General features: G+C 41.0%; 1 protein-coding gene across 8 annotated transcripts in view; it reads right to left on the bottom strand.

The window, feature by feature from the left end:
• SLCO1C1 (solute carrier organic anion transporter family member 1C1) overlaps positions 1-23734 on the bottom strand; it is a 53030-nt gene that overhangs the window by 22512 nt on the left and 6784 nt on the right. For 2 of the 8 annotated variants that reach the window (XM_042050232.1, XM_042050233.1), the window contains exons 3-15: positions 22683-22824; positions 21758-21890; positions 21005-21126; positions 20549-20695; positions 19387-19485; positions 18376-18621; positions 17469-17633; positions 15665-15860; positions 14503-14668; positions 13886-14067; positions 10242-10306; positions 8932-9049; positions 6814-7896 (exon numbers count right to left, since the gene is read on the bottom strand). In XM_042050232.1, coding sequence (XP_041906166.1) covers positions 7674-7896; positions 8932-9049; positions 10242-10306; positions 13886-14067; positions 14503-14668; positions 15665-15860; positions 17469-17633; positions 18376-18621; positions 19387-19485; positions 20549-20695; positions 21005-21126; positions 21758-21890; positions 22683-22824 — 2004 coding nt within the window. In that variant the 3' untranslated portion in view covers positions 6814-7673. Of the gene's footprint in view, positions 1-981; positions 1170-4464; positions 4528-6813; positions 7897-8931; positions 9660-10241; positions 10307-13885; positions 14068-14502; positions 14669-15664; positions 15861-17468; positions 17634-18375; positions 18622-19386; positions 19486-20548; positions 20696-21004; positions 21127-21757; positions 21891-22682; positions 22825-23734 lie in introns of those variants that run through there. The other 6 variants (XM_042050236.1, XM_042050235.1, XM_042050239.1 and 3 more) reach the window with 6 other exon arrangements.

The raw sequence follows: 23734 nt of genomic DNA, 5'->3' as shown, positions 1-23734 counted from the left end.
AGGTTCGCTCGGTTTTTTCCTCTCGCCCCTCTCAGAGACACATTATAAAGTCACCCCAAGACACACCCTCTTCCAGCAGGTTTCTTATACCATAACTGACATTTTCTAGTCACAAGACAAGCATCTTGGCCCCTGTTCATTGTTTTTTATTGCAGGCTACCACACCATGCTGCTAATCTGTGTGGTTGCTGGTGTTCCATCAAGGGTGCAGACACACAACCACCTGTGTCCTCATCCTACTTCAAAGGTGTGTCACAAGCTCCACTGTTAGGCTCTGACTATGTCAAGATAAGTATTCCCTGTTGTTTTCAAAGTTTTATGGTGAAGCTTTGCATTCCCAAGGTTTCATTTTCAGATTGTCTTCAGATGTATTAGCAGACCTACCCAAGTGGGTTTTTGGCCTTTTAATCCTAAACATCTGGAAAGGGATGGAGCCAAATTTGCTCTTTTACTTGGGAGTAGTAGAACCTGTGCAAAAACGCGCTACTTTCTTTTTCATATAATGGAAACAGTATTTCTTTGTTTTCATCATTCTGACAAGTGAATACACATCAGTTTCTCCCTATTTTTTCCTAGTCCTGTATATACCATTAATTTATAACTTTCCAGGAATTAAAATATTTTTTGTACTTTGCTTTCAGTATGGCTGAGAAGAATTTTTCTATCTTCAGACTGCTGCTGTCCAAACTGTCTGTGGAAGCATTCACAATCAAAGCTGACTTCTTGAACCAAGAACTGTTGATTGAAACTACCAGAATGGGAAACTAGTGAAGTCAAATTGAAGACTTGGTCTCACACCTAAAAAAAAGAGACGTAATTCTTTTTCCACTCTCCCCCCCATATTACTTACACTTCCAGGAAAAAAAAAAAAAAAAGGATTATGATAGTAAAAATCCCCTTAATAAGAACATAGAGATATCAGTAATTTCTGATTCCTGCTGAGATTAAAAGCAGTCCTTACAATGTAAGCCACAGTAAGTCACCTTTAGCACAGGAGCTGGTTGCAGACTCCTCCAGGCAGAGGGTGGCAGCAGATCCCACCAGAAGAAGAGGCTGCCAAGGCACAACTGGCAGGGGGCAGGCTGCAGTAGCAGGGAGCTGCTGGCCAGGCAGAGGCCAACTGTAGTAGGCAGCTTTGATTAGAGCCCTTATTCTCAAGACACTAATCCCTAGATACAGAAAATAAATGTAGTTTAAAATTTAACTCCTTGTTAACATACTAAGTAAAAGGGATAGTCTACAGCTAAGCAAATGTCAGGATACTACAGGAATCCTGAGAGGGTGAAAAAAGCCTTTATCATAATGGAAAAGGCTTCTTTGGTGCTCCTGTCCCAGAGTGTCTAGTTTCAATTTGGTGCTGTAGAGCTAACAAGAGAGAAAAGCATGCTGAGAGGCGGATCTGTTGTTTCCATCTTAGCCAATGTCCGGGAATTTATCCTTCCACTGCTCAGTGGAGCATTTGTCTTTCATAAGAGCTCCATAATTTTGTCATTGATTTGCATCATGCATCTATCTGGGCAAAAGTAGACCATGATGTGCTGTTTTGATGATATTTCTTTTTTTTTTTTCTACTTAAAATACAAAGGGTAGATATTAATGCTGTTTGTGCAGTTTCTCTTTGCATTCAGTCTTAATCAGCAGCTTGGATTGGAGTTGTTATTACAGACACAGAATTGAAGTGTAAGTCATTGGCAGGTGAGAGTGCTTAGACCTTTGTAGGAGCCAATCCAAATGTGTGCTGCATCACAGAACAACAGCAACAAAAACTATGCAGACTTCAGGTGAAAGCCCAGTGCAAGCCCCCCATCACCTTCACATGGTCTGGGATATTACCTGATGTAACATGACTGAGATAATTAATATGGCTCATGTAAGTGAATACCTGGCATTATATAAAATACCCCTTCAACAAACTGTTCATCTGTCTCGTTACACTAGAGCAGATCTTTGACAGGAATGGGCGAGTCTTGATTTAAAGACTACACCTGACAGAAAAATCTATCAGATGTCGGAAACACCCCAAAGACTGTTGTTAGAGTGAAAAAAAAAAAAGTACCTTATTTCTATTATAGTTCTGTTTGATTTCCAGACACTGGAAAACTCTTGGCACAGTTAAATAAACAGATTTTTGCTGACTTTATAACATTATCACAGGTTGGTTTTTATATAAACAAGTTTGTGTTTTTCCACATTTTGCTTTAGAAGTGCCAACATCACAGGAGCAACAAAAGGGTTCTGGATACCACTGTGTACAACTATCAGAGACTGAAATATTATAGTTTATGACTTAAACATTATCTTAAAGGACTTTTAAAACTGTATTCCAAAAGCTGCAGAGAAGACTACCGCACCCTGAATGGGGCCCTGATGGAGGCCTCACACGGCTTGCTGATGAAGATAGGAAAAAGTAACAACTCAGGGCTGGGGACATTCACTGAGCACAGGCTTAACATGTCCAAGATGAGGACCACAGCCTCAGGGCTATCAGCTGCCAGTCTCGAACAGACCCCCTGCACCAAGGGGTGGAGGGAGGAGAGGCTCTGGGTATCTTGGAAAAGCCTCTGGTCAGAGGTGCAGTGACTGCCCATCCTCCAACTGTGCAAAGGAGCCCAGCTGTGGGGCCCTTACCCAGGGAGGGGAAAGCTTATCCACAGCAGAAGGGGGTGACATGGCTCATCAAAGGGGCCCCCCTCAAAGGGGTCCCCAGACCCTGCACCAGAGCACCAGAGATGATGCAACAGACCCTCAGTGTTGCAAGGGACAGTGTCAAGCTAGCCTCTGCAAGGGAGGCACGTGGGTGTTCCCACCTGGCCCAAAGTGTATATTAACCCATGGGATTCTGCACTCTCTGGCGTGTGGCCGCGTGGCGTGTGGCAGTGTGGCAGCATATAGCGGCGTGGCCACGGCGGCGACGGGGGACCCTCACCACCAGCAGACCAGATGGAGGGGAGCAACGAGACATCACTGGGACCCTTGGATGGGTGAGATGCTTCCATCTAACCCCTGTCACCTCTCCTTGTTCCCCCACCCCCCCACGCACACTTCCTTTTCTATTTCTTTTTCTCTTTTCCCTTCCCTTCTCTTTGCATCTCTACTATTAAATAAAATACATCAATTTTTTGGCAACAACATCTAACCTCATTTGGTTTTAATCTCGTTTTTTCTGGGGATATTTTGAACCTTCTAAGTTTTTTTCCAGTTTATGCACAGAGACTTAGCTTGCTTTGCTTTTCTGGGTTTAAACTGGATCGTAACAACAACCCTTCAAACTTACTATGCTCAACAGCCATGAGAGAGAGCTTCCTGGCCTGGTCACCATCCAGCTGTGAGAATGTGCTCCACATGCTCTCCACTAAATCCTTTCCTTATTTACTCTTTTCAAAATTCAATGAACTGTATTAATCTGGGATGAGCTGTTGGTTAACTAACCTCCTGATATTAGCCACATGTTGCTTAAGTAAGGTCCTTTTAATGAGCACTTTAAATCACCATTAAAGAGACCCACACTTAAATTGCTGTCATCATTTTTACAGCAATTATGGACTTCTTGTCTTCTAGAGGTTGATTAGCACTGAATGAAGAAGTGCCTCATGCAGCACTTGTTTAGTGATGGTCCAGGGCACAAAATAAGACAACCAGGCTGGGTCAGACCTATATCTAGCCTTTGGGCTAGATTATGAAAAATTATTAATAATGTTTATTTATTTGCAAATGCTTTTAAAATACCTATATGACCTAGCTGCTTGCAAGTCTATACACTTTATAGCTTCTAGAAGTAAGTTTTAGTAACTTGTTTTTCTTTTAATGTCATGCAGAATTAGGCTGGATGTTGTGTCATCATCTGTCAAACCAGCCAGAGTGTTGCTGTCAGTGTTTTCTCTCAGATTATACCAACTGTGCTGTTATTTCAAAATATTACAATAGTGGTTTCATACATCAGTCTTACTCATTATTTTGAGCACTTCAAGGAGGCAATCTATAATTATTCAGCTTGTTTATTCTTTTTGAGACATCCACACCCTTTGCTCTCTGTTTTTCAGCAATTCCCTCAGATGCTGGCATGGCATGAGCTATAGATAAATTGCATTGTTCCCTCAGTCTTCTGACCTTGCCTTTTTGCCTCCTTTATTTGCTAGAATAAGGCATGATTAAAAATGATGTGCCTATAACTAAGACAAGCAATGTCATTTAAGAGTTGCATTTTTTGCTGGGAGGTAAAAGAGGAAATGTGCCTTTGGCTCATGTGCCGCAGGCGTGATTGCACATCCCATTATGTGGCATAGCCTGGTTACCCTGCCCTCGTCCTGCATGTGACAGCTGGGGACCTTGCTGTAATATCCCACTTTTTACATGGCATACAGCCCATGGGGACTTCCTAACAAAGGGTGTGAGTCCCACTCTGGCCTCTAAGGCTGATATTAAAGGTTGGGAAATCACCTCAGCTAATTCTTTTAACAATCTTACCTTTGACAGTGAAAGGCGTTTGCTTCTTTGCAGTCTCTTGGTTGTGGTTTAGTATCCCTAACTCTAAAAAGAAAAGAAAAGATCCAGATTTGTTGACCTTTATGAGTCAGCACCTACTGCAGATATAGTTTAAGATGAAGAATTCTGGTAGGAAGATTCTGACAGGTCCAAATATCCTAGTGCTAACATCATTTTTTCAAATATTATAGCAAGTCCAGAATATGTATCTCTAGTCAGACACTCATCCATGAATCCATGTTACATCTTAAAGTACTAAAATAAAGTAGCAGACTTGAAAATAGTTCAAAGTGGGAATGGCTTATATCTGCTCACTAACTTCCAGTATTATCACTGCTGAAGGATGAGAGGAGAAAAGTGGTCATTTTCAAAACATAATGAAAATAAGACTTACTGAAACCAACTCCTTTCTAGTATTCTATGTGTAAAGGAAATGGGTTATGGAAGGAAAGCCTGTATTTTAAAGAATTAATCACTAAGTACAGGCTTCATATATAACCATGAAGTTAACATACATAAGTGATGAAGCTGATTTTTTCTGTCCCTGTTTCTTTCTGAACTACAGTAGGATATGTCTATGTCTCTTAATTTCTTTATTTGTCTGTTGTGGTTTAACCTCAGCCAACAATTAAATATCATGCAGCTGCTTGCTCACCCTGCCCCCACAGAGGGATGGGGAGAAGAATTGGAAAAAAAAAAAGGCAAACCCTATGGATTAAGAACTGTTTAATAATTAGAATAAAATAAAATGGAATAATAATAGAATAATAATAATTGCAATGAAAAGGGAGGGAAAAAAAGAAAGAGAGAAACAAAACCCAAGAAAGACAACTTTTTGATGCACAATACAGTTGCTGACTGATATCCAGGCTGTTCCTTAACAATGACTGGTTCCTCCTGGCCAATTCCCTCCAGTTTATATACTAGAAATGGCATTCCAGGGTAGGGAATATCCCTTTGGCTAGTCTGGGTCAGCTATCCTGGCCATGCTCCCTCCTAGCTTCTTGTGCAGCTTCTCACTGGCAGAGTATGGAAAGCTGGAAAGTCCTTGACTTGGGGTAAACACAACTCCGCAACAACTAAAACGTCAGTGTGTTATCGACCCCATTCTCATACTAAATCCAAAACACAGCACTCTTCCAGCTGCCAAGAAGAAAATTTTCTCTCTCCCAGATGAAATCAATGAATTTTCCTGGCCCTCTTGCTGCCGGGCATGAGCAGAACTGCCGCAGTGACAGCTTCACTGCTGCCAGGACTGATTCACAAAGTAGGAATCACCCCCATTGCTTTGACACACATACAGCATCAAGCACTGAGTGAAATGCAGATATCTCTCCTTTTTTATCCCAGTGTGTACTTAAGCTGGGTTCCTCCTTTCTCTCATTGGATCTGACAGCTCATTTCTATGGGAAGTGCCCTCCCCAGGAAGCTATGGAAAGCTCCAAGCATTTTTCTTGATCCTGGATGCTGGTGCAGTTTGACATTTTTTGCTGTTTTCATGGTGATGTAATATGAATGAGACCTGAGACAGGAATGCCCGTATTTGTGATTCACCACAACCACAACTCTTGACTTAGTCCCGTATTCATAAACCTTCAGATTATTTTAATTATGTTTGTTTAGTTCAATATCTTGTTCATAGAAGGCCAAGTGAACAGCCACAGCTGTCCAGGACCTCACTGCCCATAGCCTCTGACACTTGCCTGGGAGGACAAAGATCTGGGACAGGAGGCTGGGTATCCCACATTCCAGGGAGACAGGCTGCTGTCTAAACACTCACCCATGTGGCAAATCTGGGTGGCATTGGTTCTTCCTCTGACAAATGCATTTTCCCCAGTAATGGGTTCAAAGCCTTACCTTCTGCAGATATTTGGTGCCTAAGCACCACCCTTCTTGGTGTTGCTATTGAGTGGATTAGGTAGTTCCCTAATGGCATAGTGTAAACACCGATCATTGCTAAAGCCCAATGAATCCCACCCTTATGCATGTGCCCCTCCTCATGCACCCCACAGGAGAGGCAGCAGGGTACCTGCAGTCACTGCTGGGACCCAAATGATGTGATATGGGTTTGTTTGGCCAATATTGTGGTGAAGGATGAAGCCTACCTTTCATCATGTGCTCAAAAATTCTAGTTCTTTAAAGGATATCCTTGTGGTGCTGCCACTGGCTTTTCCGGTGCAAGGTTTCTTGAGATTTTTTTTCATATTAAACAGCTCTCCTTTGCACTCCCCACCCCAAATATAATTAATATCAAATATTAACAAAGTCCAAAAATGTCTTCGTTTCAGCTAGAAAATAAAATAAATTAAAAGGAAGAGCCCCAATCATCTGGTCTTTTAATTAATTTTAATTAATTTTATTTTTCCCAAGCTGTCTTTTCATAGTTTTTTAAAATATTAATCATATGTATCTTGTACCATTTTGTTATTACATCATAAAGTGCATGGAATTATTTAGTACACTGAGTACTAGCGAGAAACTGCTGGAAATCTAAAAAAGCTCTATTTTCATTCCAGTTTCCTTTGGATGATACTCTTGTGGTCTCTTTGACTGTAATGACAACTTCTATTGTTGATTGTTGTGCTACTGGACAAAGCTACTGGAAAACAGATTCCTAACCACAACATTTGATGTCCTAAGTGTTATGGATTGAATTCATGAGATGCCCAGAGCCTGTGGCTGATTTGTCCTTCCAGCAAACCACCTTCCTCCTGCCCTGTGCCTCACTGTTTGCAAGGACGGGCTACATGCCCGAGATCCCTCCACCTTCCAGGTTGCCAGATCAGGTTTTGTGCCCTGGTTCCTCTTGGCTGGTCCCATGGCAGAGGGAGCTGCATGGCAGCCTCCTCACTACCCCTCACACCCGGGAGGAAACCGAGGGGCAGCAGCAGCTCCTACAGCTTCATGAGGAGGGAGGGAGCTGAGGGGCAGCTGCAAAAACAGTGTCTCAGTGAGGGAAAAACTGCACCTCCCATAGGAAATCCCCTCACTCAGCAGAAAAAATGGTGAGCAGTGTTTTTAGAGCTGTTCACATGCTAAAAATTGGTGGTCTTTGCTTTTGGGGTTTACAGTGAAAATTGCAAGAAGGTGAACATTTTCATGGTGGATACTAAGATACTGCTTCACTGATGATGGATTTTTGCCTGGAACACCACTCACTGGGTAAAATCACGGTGGAGATCTCAGTTTTCCTAAAGTCTGGTCTCCTTTTCTGGCCAGTAAGTTGACTGAATTAACTGGTCACTATGGACAAAATTATCTTTTCTGCTCTTTGTTCTACAGGTGCCTCTCTCCCCGTTGGCTGAGAGGGTCTCATCTTGTGGAGAAGACCTTTTCCGGAGAACCCAAAGGACAGCAACACTGAAGAAAATGGACACCGTGCCCAACACCAATGTCAGCCCCAGGTACACATACCTGAGAGAGAAATGATTGATCAGAGCCTGTGTCAAAGGCAACACATGACTAGAAGGCATCAAGGACACATTCATATTTTCATGGGGTAAGGCTGCCTAAGGACACTTCAGTCAAGGGGATGACCCTGGAGAGGGGAGTTTGTCAGCTCACCCAGGTCAGGTATAGTGTGGTCTGTGGTCAAGAAAGCATCTCAGGCATTGACTGACCTCCACCCCAATGTGCTTCAGTAAGAATAGCACTAATATTTTTAGGGCAATTACTCTATTTTTTGGTTGTCTCATAAACAGTACCAGTGGTATCAAGACCATTTGATGGCATTTTTGCTTTACAGGCATATTGACAGCAACAACAGCAGCAACAATAACGTCATAATGTTTTATTAGTAAAAAGAGATTTTGCTCTTTCCTTCAAGTTTTCAAAACAAGATGTACCCTCCTCTCATGTTTATTTTCCTTGTGGTAGGAGAAGGTACAACCTGTTCTCCCGTTTTCCTCTTACCATTGTTATTCCATTCTTCATTTCTGGTGAAGCCTTTCACAAATGCAGTTCAGCCAATTACTGTCTTCTAGCAATAGATTGATAAAGACAACTCTGCACTTAAGCCTCTAGGTAAGCCAAGCATGTTTTGTGGCACCTTTGCCTTCCATTTTTTGATCCAGCTCCAACATGGAGAAAAATGAGGTTTAATAACTTATTTACACACACACACACACAATGACAGCAGAGACCCTGAAAGGTGAGGGAAGCTTTAAGCATAAAATTGAGGTTTCAACACGACTTTTTTTGGTGAATTATTAAGTGACAATTATTACCAGCTGATACTGAAACAAGATGATCTGCCCCTCCCCCAAAAAAGAGATTGAATCAAAAAAGAATGGTGAAAGGTGAGCATTATTGTTAATATTGTTAGTCAGAGCCTTTCATTCAGTTTCAAGTCTTTCACTCAAATTTTCTGATAGAAATTCTTCTACCAGTGCCAGGTGTAGATTTACTTTAAGAACAAAAGTTAAAGAATGAATGGAGAAGAGCAGTTACCTGAGTGCACTGGAGTCATAGAGTCTGCACGCTCCTCTTCCCCCACATCTTTTGCTTCCCCATTTCAGGCAAGTGGTATCTATGGCTACTCCGAAATACACTGGGGCTGGAATCCCCGCTGGGTGTATTTAACAAATAAATAAAGGTAAGAAATTTACTTTCCAGGGTGATCAGTTCTGATCTAGAGGCACGTTCATGCAGAACATTGAATAATATATTCTATTCAGCAATGACACTTCCTCCCTGTTTGCTGGTTTGAGAAGACGTGCCTTGTGCTGCCCAGGCACACACCACCCTTTCCTCCCTGTGGGAAGCCAGGAAAACATGACAAAACATCAAAAAGCCTGTGGAAGTCAGTGCTGGAGTGCTGGCCACGGTTTGGTTTCCTCACCCTGTGGGACATCTCTGGGGAAAAAAAATAGGAGATACTTCTCCTTTCTTGAGAGCCATGGAGTCTGCTCAGCTTGGGTGTAGGAGTGTCCTGTATGTCGGGTGGGGGATGAGAAGGGGGTTCCCAGTGGGGCTGGGAACCTGCAGTGGGGCTGCAGGAATCCTCCAAGTATCTTGAGATCCTGCTGTGGCAGGGGCAAACCTGCTGCAGTTCTTGGGGGTGATGGAAAGGAAAAGCCTTTTTCATGTGCTGATGGGAACATCCTGGACTCTGTGTCACCTGGGAAGCCACCCAGGGTTGCTGGAGAAGAAAGTAAGCCTGGAGAGAAAATTCTGGCCTGCAAAGGTGTAAGAAAGAAGCCAAAAGCTAGTTTTGATGGAATTTCATCCAGTTCATCCAACTCAGCTCATTTAAATAGGTGACTTGCTTCTTGCTATTTTTTTTTCCATGAAGACCTAGAGGACTTTAGAATTTCCAGTTCATTGGCATCTCATGTTACCCTTGATTTCAGGTGGTTGTAGCACAAGGCTGCAGTGAACCCCGCCCCCAGGCACACCTGTAATCAGATTAATTCCCTTAGAAACTAGTGAATATATGCCTGAAAAGCAATCACAAATTCTCAGCCATAGCTGTTGTTTTATGCTTTTTGCTGAGTAAGGGGACAAGATGTAGTTTTGATGTTAGCTCCATCTAAAGGATCACATCTCTATAAATATTGGCCTTGTGTATTTTAACTATACCTAACACATAGTTATGTGATTTATGAAGTACAAAGCAATTTCCTTTTTCCAACCTTTTTTTTTAATCATATGATATTTATTTGCAGATAGACATTGTTCTTTCCAACAATCAAAGCTTAATTCTAAGAGAAATGATTAGTGAGGAGTGTATTAAAACCGACTCAGGAGTACAGACTTACCAAGTACTCTTATTGCCAGGGTATAGATACCAAGTGCAAATGATTTCAAGTGGGGTTTAATGCATCTAAAAATAATAATAATAAAAAAGGTGTTAAATAGAAATAAAGCATCAGGTGTATATAATAAGAACACAAATAGAAAGCAAGAGAAAGGAAAGAAATGTTACTTTTTCCTCCTTATTGTCACAGACCTTAACCAAATTGCAGAAATATGTAAAAAAGGTGATAAAATCAGAACGGCATCCAGGAATTCTGAACACCTATATTCAGCATCACATTTTAAGGTGGTTGTGGATTTTCAGATGATATCAGCACTTAAGTGTTACTAATACAGGATAAGAAAATTGATAGTGAAATCATGCAGCCATTGGATGGTTTTATTCAGTTAGAAACTCCATTAAATTCAGGACAAATCCCAGGCTAGTACAAGGTATTTAGGCACTCACTTTTCATTGCACTCTATCTAGGATCAGGATCACAACTCCTGTAAAGGTAAATCTTCCAAGCCATTCTCTGACAGAGCAGACCATTTGCATTTGGACTCTTCTGAGATTGCAGGGTGAGTCCAACACACACATCCAGTTCTTCTGGCTCCAGATGAGCCCTGCTCCCACCTTAGACCATCATCTTGGCTCCTTGAGGGAGGGGGAGGTGGTGGGCAGGAGAACAGCTGCCTTTCCCATCCATGTGATCAGCAGTGTGTGTGTATGGAGCCTCTCAGATTAGCAGGAATCACCTGCTCCCCCACCAGCTACTCAAATGTGCTGTTTCTCCCAGCATGTACCAGACTGACTATTACAATCCCTAATCCAGCACAAATCTGCGTATATGTTTGATTTTGGCAAGTGAGTAGTACCAGCCACATGACAAAACAAGGACATTTTTGGTATGTGGGGTAACATGTATATCAATATGGTAATTAATAAAACTTTTGTCACAGTCATTCCATTAAATATAAGTCAGAAAAAATAAAATGGACTGAAATTCAATTGTCACTATGGATGAACATAGCACTCTGGAGGTACAGTCTGTGTGCTCTGAACTAGGATGGCCTCTGCTTCTGCAGAAATTAATGTAATTGGGAATATGTTTTAAAAAATAATGAAGACATTTCAGAATGAACTCTATTGTCCCCCACCAGTGATAGTTTTCAACACTTTATTCTCTAATGCCCCAGTCATGGATTATCATCATTCAATCTGTTGATTGTGGCTTATACAAGCATTCCCATCTACAAGGGCATGACTGTAAAATGATTTTAAGTTGGAAGAACAGAGTCTTGCTCTCCTACCAGACACTTGCTACATAAGCATGCCTCAGCCTAGAGTTCTCCTAAACTCATCTGAGGGCATAGAAAGCAAAAAGTGGAAAATAAAGCCAATAACTGGATATTTAATATGTGTTTCACAGGATTAATATCCTGCAAAAAAGTATTCTCTTTCAGATGAAAAAAAATTGTTTTATTCTTTGTATTGTCTTTGCACGGAAACAGGAGTCCTTTGTGATCCTGAGTGATAGCCAGACCTCTTAGGGAGATCTGAGACTTCCTTTTCACTGCCTAATCGCCTGCTATTAATAGCTGGTGCTTGAACAACAGCTATCTGAACTGCAGGGCTTTTTTCTCCAAAACTGGGCTGTCCCAAGTTCCTTGGCTACTGTAATTAGACTAATACCACCAAAATGGCATTTCAGCAAATGACCTGGTCACCCGCTGTAAGCATATTTCAATGACTTCAGTGCGCAAATCATCAAAGTAAATGTCACTACATCTTACAGGCTTTTAGGGATGTAGCTGTATTTGTGCTCCATGGCAGGTGCAACGATATCTGCTCATCTGAAAACATCAGCTTGCTTAAGTGCTGGAATCTTAACAGAGATTACTGAATACTGAATGATTTTTAAAACACATAATTGGAAAAAAATACATAATGAAGTCTGCAATTTGACCTTGGGACTACTTGTATTCAAAGATAATTTACTTTCCTTCTGGTAACAGAAGCACACTTCCAATTCAGCCAGATTTTTGGAGAAAGTCAAGTCAGTGAAAGATTTCAAAAAAGAGAAAAGTAAGCATGAGCTTAAAGTGGAATTGTGCCCACAGGTCATTTGCAGTGCAGAAAAAAAAAAAAAAAAGGATTGAACTTACTGAAACATGTTTTATTTAGTTGCACATCAAAGGTGGATGCCTTCAATCCAGCAGGAAAACACATAACTTCTCAGCTTCAGTTAAATGTCTCTCAAAGTAAAATGATTTTCAACAGCAATAGAAGCTTTGGAGCAGAACCAATAAAACTGTTTTGCTGATTTCATATAACAAAGTGGTTTAGTATCGTAATTGAAAACCTTTCTAAGCTTTTTTAACTAAATCGATTAAGCAGTAAGAACCCTAAGAGCAAGTTCTTAGGGCTGAGAAGGGAAGGCAACTCTGTGTGATTTAAGCGTGTATGTGTTCAGCTATGAAATCTCCTCCCAAACTTTTTATGCAGTGGAGACAAGAAGAAAAGCAGGAGGTTGAGCATGGCTACCATGATTTTGAGGCCCTGCGTGGTACCAGATCTGTACATTTCCCACCATATGTCTTATGGATAGAAGCAAGATATCATGTAGAGGGAAAGGGGAAGGGAACTGCATCCCTGCATAGCTCTATGCCCATATTTATCCAGCATGTCAGAAGCAACCACAGAGAGCGATCTGGTGTAAATCCTGAAGGCTTTTCTGCAAGCTCTCCACTCATGAATCATCCTCATCTTGGCACATGGACAGTTCAGCTGTGCAGAAGCTTCAGTAAAAATTGTCTAAAATAGATTACAGTACGATTGTTCTTGGAGTGAGCCCTTGGGGAGAGAGAGATGCTGTGTGGTTTTCCAGCACTCAGTGGTAACCCTGCAAGGTGTGTGAGGAAAGCTATGCAGCTTGTATACACCTCACTGGCAGTGTTTGTGCAGGGCAGTGGAGAAGGATCCTCACCTCAACCATTTCTGAAAGTCTCTGCGTGAATATTTATTCTGGTTCAAGGATTGTGATGGAATCGTAGCTGAAGTCACATTTCTTTATTTAGGTTTTTCCATATGGTCTATGTTCAGCCAGTTCTAACACTGGCATTGTCTATGTGGTTTAAAGATACCAGCAATGAGACAGGGCCTGGTCCAGAAAATTTGATTCAAAACCAAAGAGAATTTGGGGGTAAGAAAACACAGTTATAATACTAAAGATTAGCTAGACTGGATTTACTGTTGTTTTGTTTGAGAAGCAGAATGTGCCCATCTGGAAATAATTTGGAAAAAGGAACTGAGAAAGAAAGATTTCCAAAACAGAGCAGAACAGGACTTGGAATCCAAAAATCGCAAGAAGCTGACAAAAATCCAGATTAAGCACTGGTAGTATTAAATACCTTTTGTACTTTCTAAAATTAGCTTCAAAGCTTACAGTCAGTGATAGATAAATAGTTCCAGCAGTTAAATATACACTGGGACATGCATTCAACAAATCTGTGCTTATCACAACAGGAAAAAAAAAATCTCATGCTAAACCAATCTTCAAAACAAAGAGAAAAATACTAGGAATACCAGGAGGGGAGGGAGTACCAGTCACATGTCAAAACACTTTGAAAACATTTGGCAATGCTAGCAGAAATTATTGCTTACCTTAGAAGCAGTATGTATCCGGGTGTGCCACCTACTGACAAAGTGTATGAAGTGATAACTGATATTACTAGAAAATACAGAAACATCCTGGGACACTCATTTCCTTTTTGACATGGTCCCACCACAGCTGAGGAGCTTTGTGAAGATTCAAAGGTTCCCACGCAGCTGCAGTTAAAAAATACCTGGAAGAGAGTGGGCAAAAGTGTATGATAACCTAAACGGCGGGGAAGTAGATGTTTAGGAATATCTTATCATGCTTTTCTGGGTGGCTGAAAGTTTACATCCAAAGGGGGAAATGTTTTACAAAAGGAAAAGGCTTATTCAATGAAGGACAAAATTATAAAGTATCAACTGTTGATTAATGTAGTTATTAGTTTTTTTCAACAGTCTTGGTAGCCAACAGCTAAAAAAGAAAAGCCTCCAACATTCTCTGCTTGTGATTTCTGCTGGCAACAGCGAGAAAATTTTAAATGCGTGTGGCAGATTGCTAAAAAACCCTGAGGATTTCAGGGCTCAAGAGGATGCGCCATGCTCAATTTTAATCCACTTACTCTGACAGACCCAGTTGTATCAGAAAGAATTATCGCATCTCTTATGGAAACGAAAGATTGTCTTACGGTGTTTTTCCCACTGCCGTTGGATGCCTGGCAGCCAGCGAGACAGGCGGAAACATAGGTAACTCCGTTTTCCCCACAGATGGGGTCCCAGTCGTTCTTGGAACATGAGCAGCCTGAGTTGCACTCTGAAAACAGGGCTTGCTCGTAATCAGTCATTGGTTTAGTTCTGTGGAAAAAGAGAAATTGCAAAGGTGTTGTCTAGAAGATGTGGAGGAAATCATGATCACCTCATGGGTTATGCTCTCTTCCAGGTGCACTGGGCCAGACCTTCCCTCTGTAGCCCATTAAAGGTTGTCTCTTCACAACCACACAGCAGTGTAAATCCTTTTTTCTCTGTTATACAAAGGTTTTCACAGTATCACACCACCTACTGTGAGATAGCATGTATTTTATTAAGGGGGACAACTAACAATTTATATTCATGCATTTTCTCAGATTTTCTAAGGTTTTAGTTATCTGAAGCTTGATGCAGTTTTAACACAACTAGGCAAGTGGCAAAGAAGGGACTGAATTACTCATGGGAAATGGTCTCTGTAGAAGTTACCGAGAAATTTATCAGAATGGGATTCATTTAAACTGAGTGTCTGATACCTTGCAGGACAGCTCTCTGCCAAATTCAGTCATCAGATACCAGTGAAGCAGCTACTGGGGCTGCTGTGAGTCAGTGCTGGAAACTCCTCCCAAAAAGTTAGTTTTACAGAGTAATAGCATGGGCAGAAATGTTAGCCTCAGGTGTACCTCGTGATTAACATAATGGTTAATCCATGCATCCTTAAGTTTTGAGTTCAAAGGCTATTAAATGCCAGGCACACAGAGGCAAGAAACAATTAATTGAATCTCATCCCCCCTACTGAGCTCCTCACATTTCCAGGAATCACTGGGCTCAAAGGATGGGTCCCATGACAATAATAATTAAAAAGTAATCAGAAAAATAATCTGCACTTGTGACATAAACCCCTCTGGTTTATGCCATAATCATGAGAAGGTCATGACACAATGCCCGCTGGAATGGAGTGGTTTCCACCGATTTGAATCAAATTTCTGGGAAGCATATTCAGGTCAGTCACTCTCCTTTCAATAATATATACTTTGTGAAATAAAATGAGGAAGGAGTTTGGTTTCCAGTAGCCCTTTCTGCTGAAGCATGGCCTTCCCAGCATACCCGTGGTACGACACAGTCAGTCCAGCCACGTCCGAGTTCTCACAGCCCATCACAAACAATGAGAGGAGCAAAAGGTAACCAAAGAAAGATGATCCCAAGGAAAGTTTTGCAGCCCCTAAAACACCTATTCTGAATTTTTTCATGATCAGTCCTCCAGAGAATATGCCAAAGGCCACAGCAGGAATATTAATAAGACCTGAAATCAAACAGAAAAATATGTATTAATGAAAACCCCAGCTCAATGGACTAACCTTGTCAGCCACAAAAACAGCTGCAGCAAGGAGATGAAGGAACAAAACATAAAAGATCTTCAGTCAGGGCATTTTATTTTGTCCAGAATTAGAGTGATCCTTGGAGTGTTACAAAGGTGCTGGGACAGCTTTGAAAAACTTACTCCCAAGGACATGCTTCTTTGCTGGTTCTTTGACAGAGAGATTATGGATAAAGTTTAGATAATGCTCTTCCAATATCTTAAGCTAGGTGATTTTTTCCATAATTAGGTTGTCAATGGAGTCATCTGCTGATTCCTAGAGGACAAATTTAGGTTTATCTAACGTTATGAAAGCTGGAGCAAGACCTGCTTTTTTTTTTTTTTTTTGTGCTTCAAATTGCTCTGACAATTTTGATATCTATCAGAGGTTGTGATAGAAACTGTTCTCTAAAAAAGAAGAAGAAAGAGTAAAAGAGGGAGTGAAAGAGAAATAAACACTGTGAGTTGAGTCAGCTGTCAGGTTTCTTAGGAAGAGTGGATTTGGAGACAAAGGAAAAGTAGGAGGAAAAACCACCTTATTGCAGAGATAGCCACCCAGCAGGATCCTTCCCTAACCAAGCCATCACACAGTCTGTGTTGGATATAGTCCCTATGCTCAGAGAAATCAAATGGTTCGCAATCCTCACTCCGTTTGCACATACCTGAAAGCTTAGCTCCAGAAAATCTTTAAATACAATGAGAAGTACTACACTGAATGTAGGGATTGTTTTCTGAACTTTCTTTGGGCATCAACTATACTTGAAGATTTCTCCTTGCTTTGAGGAGTTTCGTGCCAGGAAATTCCAGCTTCTATCTTTAAGGAATTAACATAGCACAATGGATCATTACAGCTTTTCTGCATATATATACCTCTGTTGCTGTGCAACTAATGCTGATCTGAAACAAGGCAGTTCCCTCTGTGTTGGGTAGACGTAAACCTCTTTGCTGTTTAATGCTATTGAAGCCTTGGACCTCTGGAGCTGAACCCCACATGCAGGTTCAGCAACCAGGCAGTCAAGTCCACCCTCCTGAAGACAGCTACAAAAATGTCCATCTCAGTACCCAAAGGCTGAAGCAGCTTCTCTCTCTTGTACTGTATGGGACAGCTTGGGATATGACTTGACTTCCTTTTATTTAACACCATTCTCTTCAGAGAGTCACCTTTAGCACTCACTGAACTGATCTTTGCTTTGTTGAAACAAATCGGAAGCCATCAAGGCAGCAGATCTGTCTGATGATAAATTTATGTAAACTATTTAAAAACTATTTCTCAGTTATTTTCTTGTGTTGTACATATATTACTTTTCAAATTTCCAGTTAAATGGGAATTAAGGTATCAAATTATGTAAACTTTTACAGTAACTCCTGCATAGATAAACTCCGAGTTACCTAGTGCTGAAGCAAAAATGAAATAGCTTACCTTCTATAAGCTATTACTTAAAGTCAGACAAGGAAGGAGAAGAAATAAAAATACCCTAAAAAAATACAATTTTTCCTACGTGCCACTCCTAAAATGTCCATTTTAAAGATATCAAGAAGCAGATATAGCATTACCTATAACAAAGTTAGTTTTTGAAGATGTCTGCCCGTACTGTTGTTCAATGTACTTTGGCTTATATGTCACCATGCCAATTAAAGAATTGAACTGAATGATACTTGCACACAAATACAGACTGTAAACTGGATTCCCAAAGAGATTCTTCAGTGATGGCAAGAAGTCTGGAAGACAAAACAGCAGAAATAACAAGCAGGTCAGAGAGCGAATAACTGCTGTGAGCAATGCTTTGTAATATGTGTGCACCTTCCAAAAAAACCCAAAACTGCAGAACATTTCAAAGGGAATCTGTGAAGTTCTGTGATGTTCCTAACAGCTCCCCCATTTCTGGATGGGGGAACAGTGGAGCAAAATACTAATCATAAATTTCCCAGAAGAGATATCTTGTTTTATAAACCTTCTTTTCATTATAAGCTAGGAATGATTTGGTTTCTATGTGTCCTCAACAGCCGCAGCACCGTTTAGCTTAATTTGGGGCAAAGAGTGCTCAGCACAGCTGACAGGAAGCACAAACATGTTGAGGTACAGATTCAAGTACTGAGGGAAAATGCTTTTGGCAAAGCAGGGCCAAGGAAATGCAATTGTGCGAAACAGCTCCTGTCTAAATCCAGGAAGCCTTCTCTAATACTGTAGCTGGTCTGTGCCCATCTATATTCTGATAGATATTGTACATGTTTTCCTAATGCATGAACTTACAGGAAAAAAAATTAGCAAAAACTGAGGGTTGTTTTTTTTTCTGACCACCACATCTGCAACAGTTACTATATGCATTGGAGAGTGAAATCTCATGTAAAAATCATAATTCTGATGCCATTAAGATAGGGCCGCAGAAAGTATAAAATTTTTAAGTCTAAAAGCCTTTGAGAGAAAAACTCAACGATCAGGAAGAAAACTCCAGTGATTTGCCTTTTGCCATCTCGGCAAGCTTCGCTTGTTGCTGATAGGGTGCGTGTTGGTCTTTGTTTTCCTCAATGATGAACTTTGACTGCTCGGAAGAGGTGCTGGAGTCCTTCCTGCTCTCAGGTTTTGGGAGGTGCTTGGGCAGGAACCAGAAGGGGATGCCGGCCAGGACGCTGATCACCCCAGCTATCAGGTATCCCAGCCACCACGCTCCCACCCACTGCACGTCCTTGGGACTTATTGTGATGCTGTCTGGAGAAAGTGGAAAAGAAGAAACAAATAAATAAATTTTGAGAATATTTGCTGATAATAAGGAAGGTGGTTTTGGAGGGACTTTCCATGCCCACCTCACCAGGTGTAGCTGTGTTGTGTGTCACTATGGGCATTTTGCAGGAGCAGCTGTGGGGACACGGTGAGGACTTGCTGATTGCTGGGGCACAGCAGCGGCCTAGCCCTGACCTGCTGTGCCACTTGCACAGCCCCAGAGCTGCTGCAAGGACCAGCAAATGGGGAAGTCCGGGTGGCCACTCACTTGCTCCCAGTCAGGCTGTTGTGCACAAAAGCCCCAGGGAAAAATAGTTTTCCTCCTGCTTTCTTTCTTCCTGTTTTCTCAGAAGGAGGGCAATCGGGAGATTCGGTACCCCCTGCCAAACCACTTTTCCAGGTGGCAACAACAGGATATTAAAAAAGCGCACATAGGATCCTGAGCCTCAGTCCTGCTTCCTCCTGGCTCCCATTATCTCCCCAGAGCCTCCTCACCAGAGCACCTCTTGGAGGCACCTGCTGCAGATCTGCTGGTGCTGAGGAAGAGTGAGACCTCTTTCCCGCTCTACACCTATCCTTCTTGCCAGCCTGTTCTGCATGGACCCCTACACTGCTGTCATCCTTGTCATTTCATGAAGTGCCTACTCTACCCCTGATAGCTCCTCATGCCTAGAAGATAACCAGATAGTTCTTGGCCGAAAATAGGCATGAGGAGCCTGACTGGATTTTTAAAGCCTGAGAGTTCTGACTTACCCAGATCTACAAAGCCAATGTCAACATAAAGTTTGGCACACAGGGATCCCAGGAGAAAGCCAAATATTGGCCCTATAATCGCCACTGTCTGTACACACCCTGGAATAGAAAACAGGAGACTGTTACACTCCTGAGCTAAAAAGGGCACTGGTTCTTCTGCATCTAGCAGCAGATTATGGAATGTGATGGGTAACAAGTGATACAGTTACACAAATTGAAATATTTTCAAGAAGAAAAAAAGGCATCAATACAATTTTCCCCATGACAATGATGCTTTTTACTGTTATCCAATTAAAGAGTTAAATTCAGCCTGAAGGAAAAATGTCAGGAACCGGAATGGCCTAAACTCAATAGCAGCACCCATCTATAACTGCTAGAAATGCTTTAGTTGACAAGATTAAAGTAACTGGAAAGCAAATGTCATTTTGTAAATTTAAATGATCACTTTAAGTTGAGGTAGGCCCTGAACAGGCTGAGAAACCGCTTTGCTTTTGGGAGGTTTCCAGTGTTAATATGTTTCAATATACCTGCAGCCAAACTTTCTGAATACTTTGAATTTGCAAAATTCACCTGGAAATCTGGGAATCTGAATCTTTTACAGAGAGAATCTGATTTTTTGCATTTTGCCTGGCTGGAAACTTGTCAAGAGCAGATGCTGATGAGATAGGATTTTTTAGGTAATATTTCTGGTGAATGTGCAGTGGTCAGACAATGAACACAAGAAAACAGTGCTACCAACTTTCTAAAGTTTCAGCACTACTGCTTATAATTCCACATGAATCTGGAGGGAATGTTTTGAGTGCTCACTGAAATTCTATTTTAAGTGCTTAAAAGAGTGCATGTTTTTATCACTTTCCAGAGAACTGAATGTGCACAGATGCTCAGCAGTCCACATCCAGAAGAATTAGGAAGATTAGGGTAACAGCAGGAACCCAAGGTCAAATTCTTTCACCAAATTAAGATAATGGAACTGTGCTGGTATAATTAAATGAGAACTTGGTCCCTTGAGTGTACATGACTGTTAAATAAACTTTAATATTGGAAATTATGCAAACAAAACAATCAGGGCAACTTAATTCAATAACATTCATTCCATTATTCAGAATGACTCAGTCTCCTCTGGGGAAAAATCCATTAGGAAAAAACCCAATATTTACTTTACCAATGTATAAGGCAGCATTCTCTTCAACAGCATAATCATCGATGTATGTAATTCCCAGGGGCTGGATGGGGGTTTCACCTATTCCACGCAAAAGATTTCCGAGTAAAACATAGATCCACATGGAAGAGCCTGCTTCCTTTTCACATCCTGTGTACACAACAAGAGACAACAACGATGTGTTTGTAACAACAGTTTGACACTGAAAGCTCAGGGCTCCTAAAATACTTCTGTTGTAGGAGAAACAGTAGGAAAACTGTGAAACAGCTTAAGGTAGACAAATTTTTAGCATGAGCTGTCTCAAAGATACTACAGTTTTGCTGGTTTTATAAATTTGTTACCACATCCCTTTTTAGAAAACTCTTTCACTTCTAACAAAAACTGGGATCTCCTGACAGAAGGATTTGGGAAACATTGATGATAGTGAGCGCTACCAGCCCCAATATTTAACATTCTCACCTGAATTTATTTTTGCTTGAGATTTTTCCAAGGCTGAGAGTGGAGTTTGGTTTTTATCCTGCAGACATGGAGAGATGATAGCAGTCGAATTGATGGTGGAAGGGAATCTTTCGTATCGGTATCTGTTTAGAAAACGAAGTTGTATTTATTCACAAGTACTGATAAGAAAAAGCAATCAGATCTGCTACTACCAGATAGGCTTATAGCACTTAAATGCAAATTTCATCTGCATCCATATGAATCCATCTGCATCCATCACCAGTGATAGTTTACAGGGGATAAACAGAGCTCTATTTATACTGCAGCAGTACATGACAATTGTCCTGTTGGCTCTTTTTTTGTCAGCGATTCATTTCAGTTTAGCAGGCACTTTGCTCTACTATGATACATGAATTTGGACTAAGAGATTATCAGACAATGGTGTATCCTCTGGCTTGTGATTGGTACTCAGATTGTCTTCTTGAGTTTAGTCATCACTTCTTCACTGACATTTCAACAATTCCTAAACCATATCAAAATGTGGCCAGTCAAGATCAGAGACTAATAAAAAAATAAGTTGATTACTACTGAAAATAGTACACATTAAATTATTTGCTTTACAGTAATAAATCTTTTCACAAAAAAAAAAAAAAATTAAGTAACCGCATCCCCATATGCCTATTCCCATCTTCATAATCAATGCCTAAATATTTTACTGAGCTGCCATTCAGTGTGCACAGGCCAGCTGGAAAACACTGATCTCTTTGCACTTACCGTCCCATGAAGAACTGGGGCATTGCAATTAGGAATGTTCCAGCTGACATAATTAAGCAGCCTGCTCCAATTATTCTTGGCCTGTGAAGCTTTGCTCCAAAGTAGCTCACAAGAATTATGATTAGGAGGTTCCCTTTGAGAGTACAAAAGGAAAATTGAGTTTTACCGCTTGTTGATAAGAGATCCCCTAAAATAACAATTCCTAGTATGTAGTATAGGCACTGATTTCAGGGAGAGAGGGCCGATGGGGTTGGTCTTTCTCCCTCTTTCCAGGCATTCTACAGGAGCCCAATGCCTTCTGTGATAGGAAAACCATAAACCTTTGGATAAACTGCTGGAAAAGAGGAGAAAGACTGTGCCAGCTGAAGAGAGCAAATAACCAGAAAAGCAGAAAACGGAGAAATCAGAGTTTTATACACTTAGGCTAATATTTCATTCCTGTGAGTACCACAGTCCACTGAACACCCATGAGATAAATTCAGTAATCTGAAATTGTAAGAGACAATGACATGCTGGAAACCTTAGTGTGAGAGGGAAGGAGAGGGACCAGACAAGAAATGTAGATTACAGCTAGAGCTTTGTCCTCCTGCTGCTTAATAAATCACAAAGGACAAACACTGGTGGGGGAGGTGGATTTCTGCCTGCAGAAATCTGGGCAGGCAAATTCCCATTCAACATTCAAAATTTCTATTAGTATAAATTAGCCACATGCTAAGCTTATCAAATCACAATTTTTTTATTTCTATGCTGAATTGGTTCTATTAGCAACCCTGTCCTATTGAATGTAATCATACTGATAGTCCCACTTATTTTTACCAGGTGAATCTTGCTCAGTTTTATGGTTCAGGGAGATTCATACAATTCTTCACAACAGATTGCATCACTCTTTTTTCTGAAAATAAAAATGGGTTTCTACAGCACATACCAATTTCAAAACTTCCATCAATAACACCAACCAAAGAGGAAGGGATGTCAAATCTTCTTTCTATTTGCGTGATAGTACTTTTTAGATAACTTCCTGACAGTGCTTTAGCAAAATAAACAAAAGACAATGCACCAAGAAATATCTGTGAAAAAAATGACAGTGAATAAAATCAGGCAGTACAGAAGATATTATAAATTATTTTTAAACAAGTTTTGCATTCCTACCTCTTCTTTTGCCAAATAACCACATCAATAGTTCTCCTACATCTTATTAAATGCTAGATTGCTAATTTGTCTATCTCTTATGAGCAATATTGATAAAAACTGAATTGACTCTCAACCACCGCTCATTTCAGGTAGATGCCAAAGCTACTGCTCAGTTGAAAGACAGAAACTGGTGATTTCCTAAGGAGGCAGTATCTTACACAGTAACCATAACGGTAAATGCTAAGTGTGGCTTGGTGGGGAAGTGAGTTTTTGGACATTTTGAAATATTACATGCTTCGTGAGTTGAACAGTGACCTGCCAAGCAATTCTCTTCTAGGCTCGTCCTTCCCCTACAAGATCTCTTGCATTTTCCTTAGAGTGCACCTTGCATTTTCCTGGGGACAGACTTCTCCCATCCTTTTGTTATGTAGAGACAGTTTTCTCTCAGTTATCACTGTATCTGTTTTAGCATGTTCTTCTGAACCAGGAGTGGGCTTTGGACATTAAACTCCATCTCCCTTCACAGTGCTTTTGTACATATTTCAAAGGTGGACACTGAGCCCCTTTCCCACAAAATTAAACTGGAAGATGAGGGCTGGTCTGAAATGCATGTAGTGGGAGTGCAGGGTCCTTAGCACCATCTGTTTGCTCCTGCAGCTCTATTGCCTAAATTTGCCCTCACTGAATGCAGCCCTGTAGAGTTTATGAGTTCCAGGGATAGTCGTGCACAGTGAAATTGGTCATGGAAACCACAACATTGCTTTCTACCCTCAGGTACAGGCAGTGTTGACTCAATATGAATATGAATATGGATGCTTTCTGTAAAGCCCAGTCCCAGAAATTAAG

This window comes from Corvus kubaryi, unplaced genomic scaffold (assembly GCF_017639235.1).
Source record: "Corvus kubaryi isolate FWS band 111438036 unplaced genomic scaffold, C.kubaryi_AGA036_p1.0 72, whole genome shotgun sequence".
NCBI classification, from domain to species: domain Eukaryota; kingdom Metazoa; phylum Chordata; class Aves; order Passeriformes; family Corvidae; genus Corvus; species Corvus kubaryi.
This window is presented reverse-complemented; position numbering and strand designations above follow the sequence as displayed.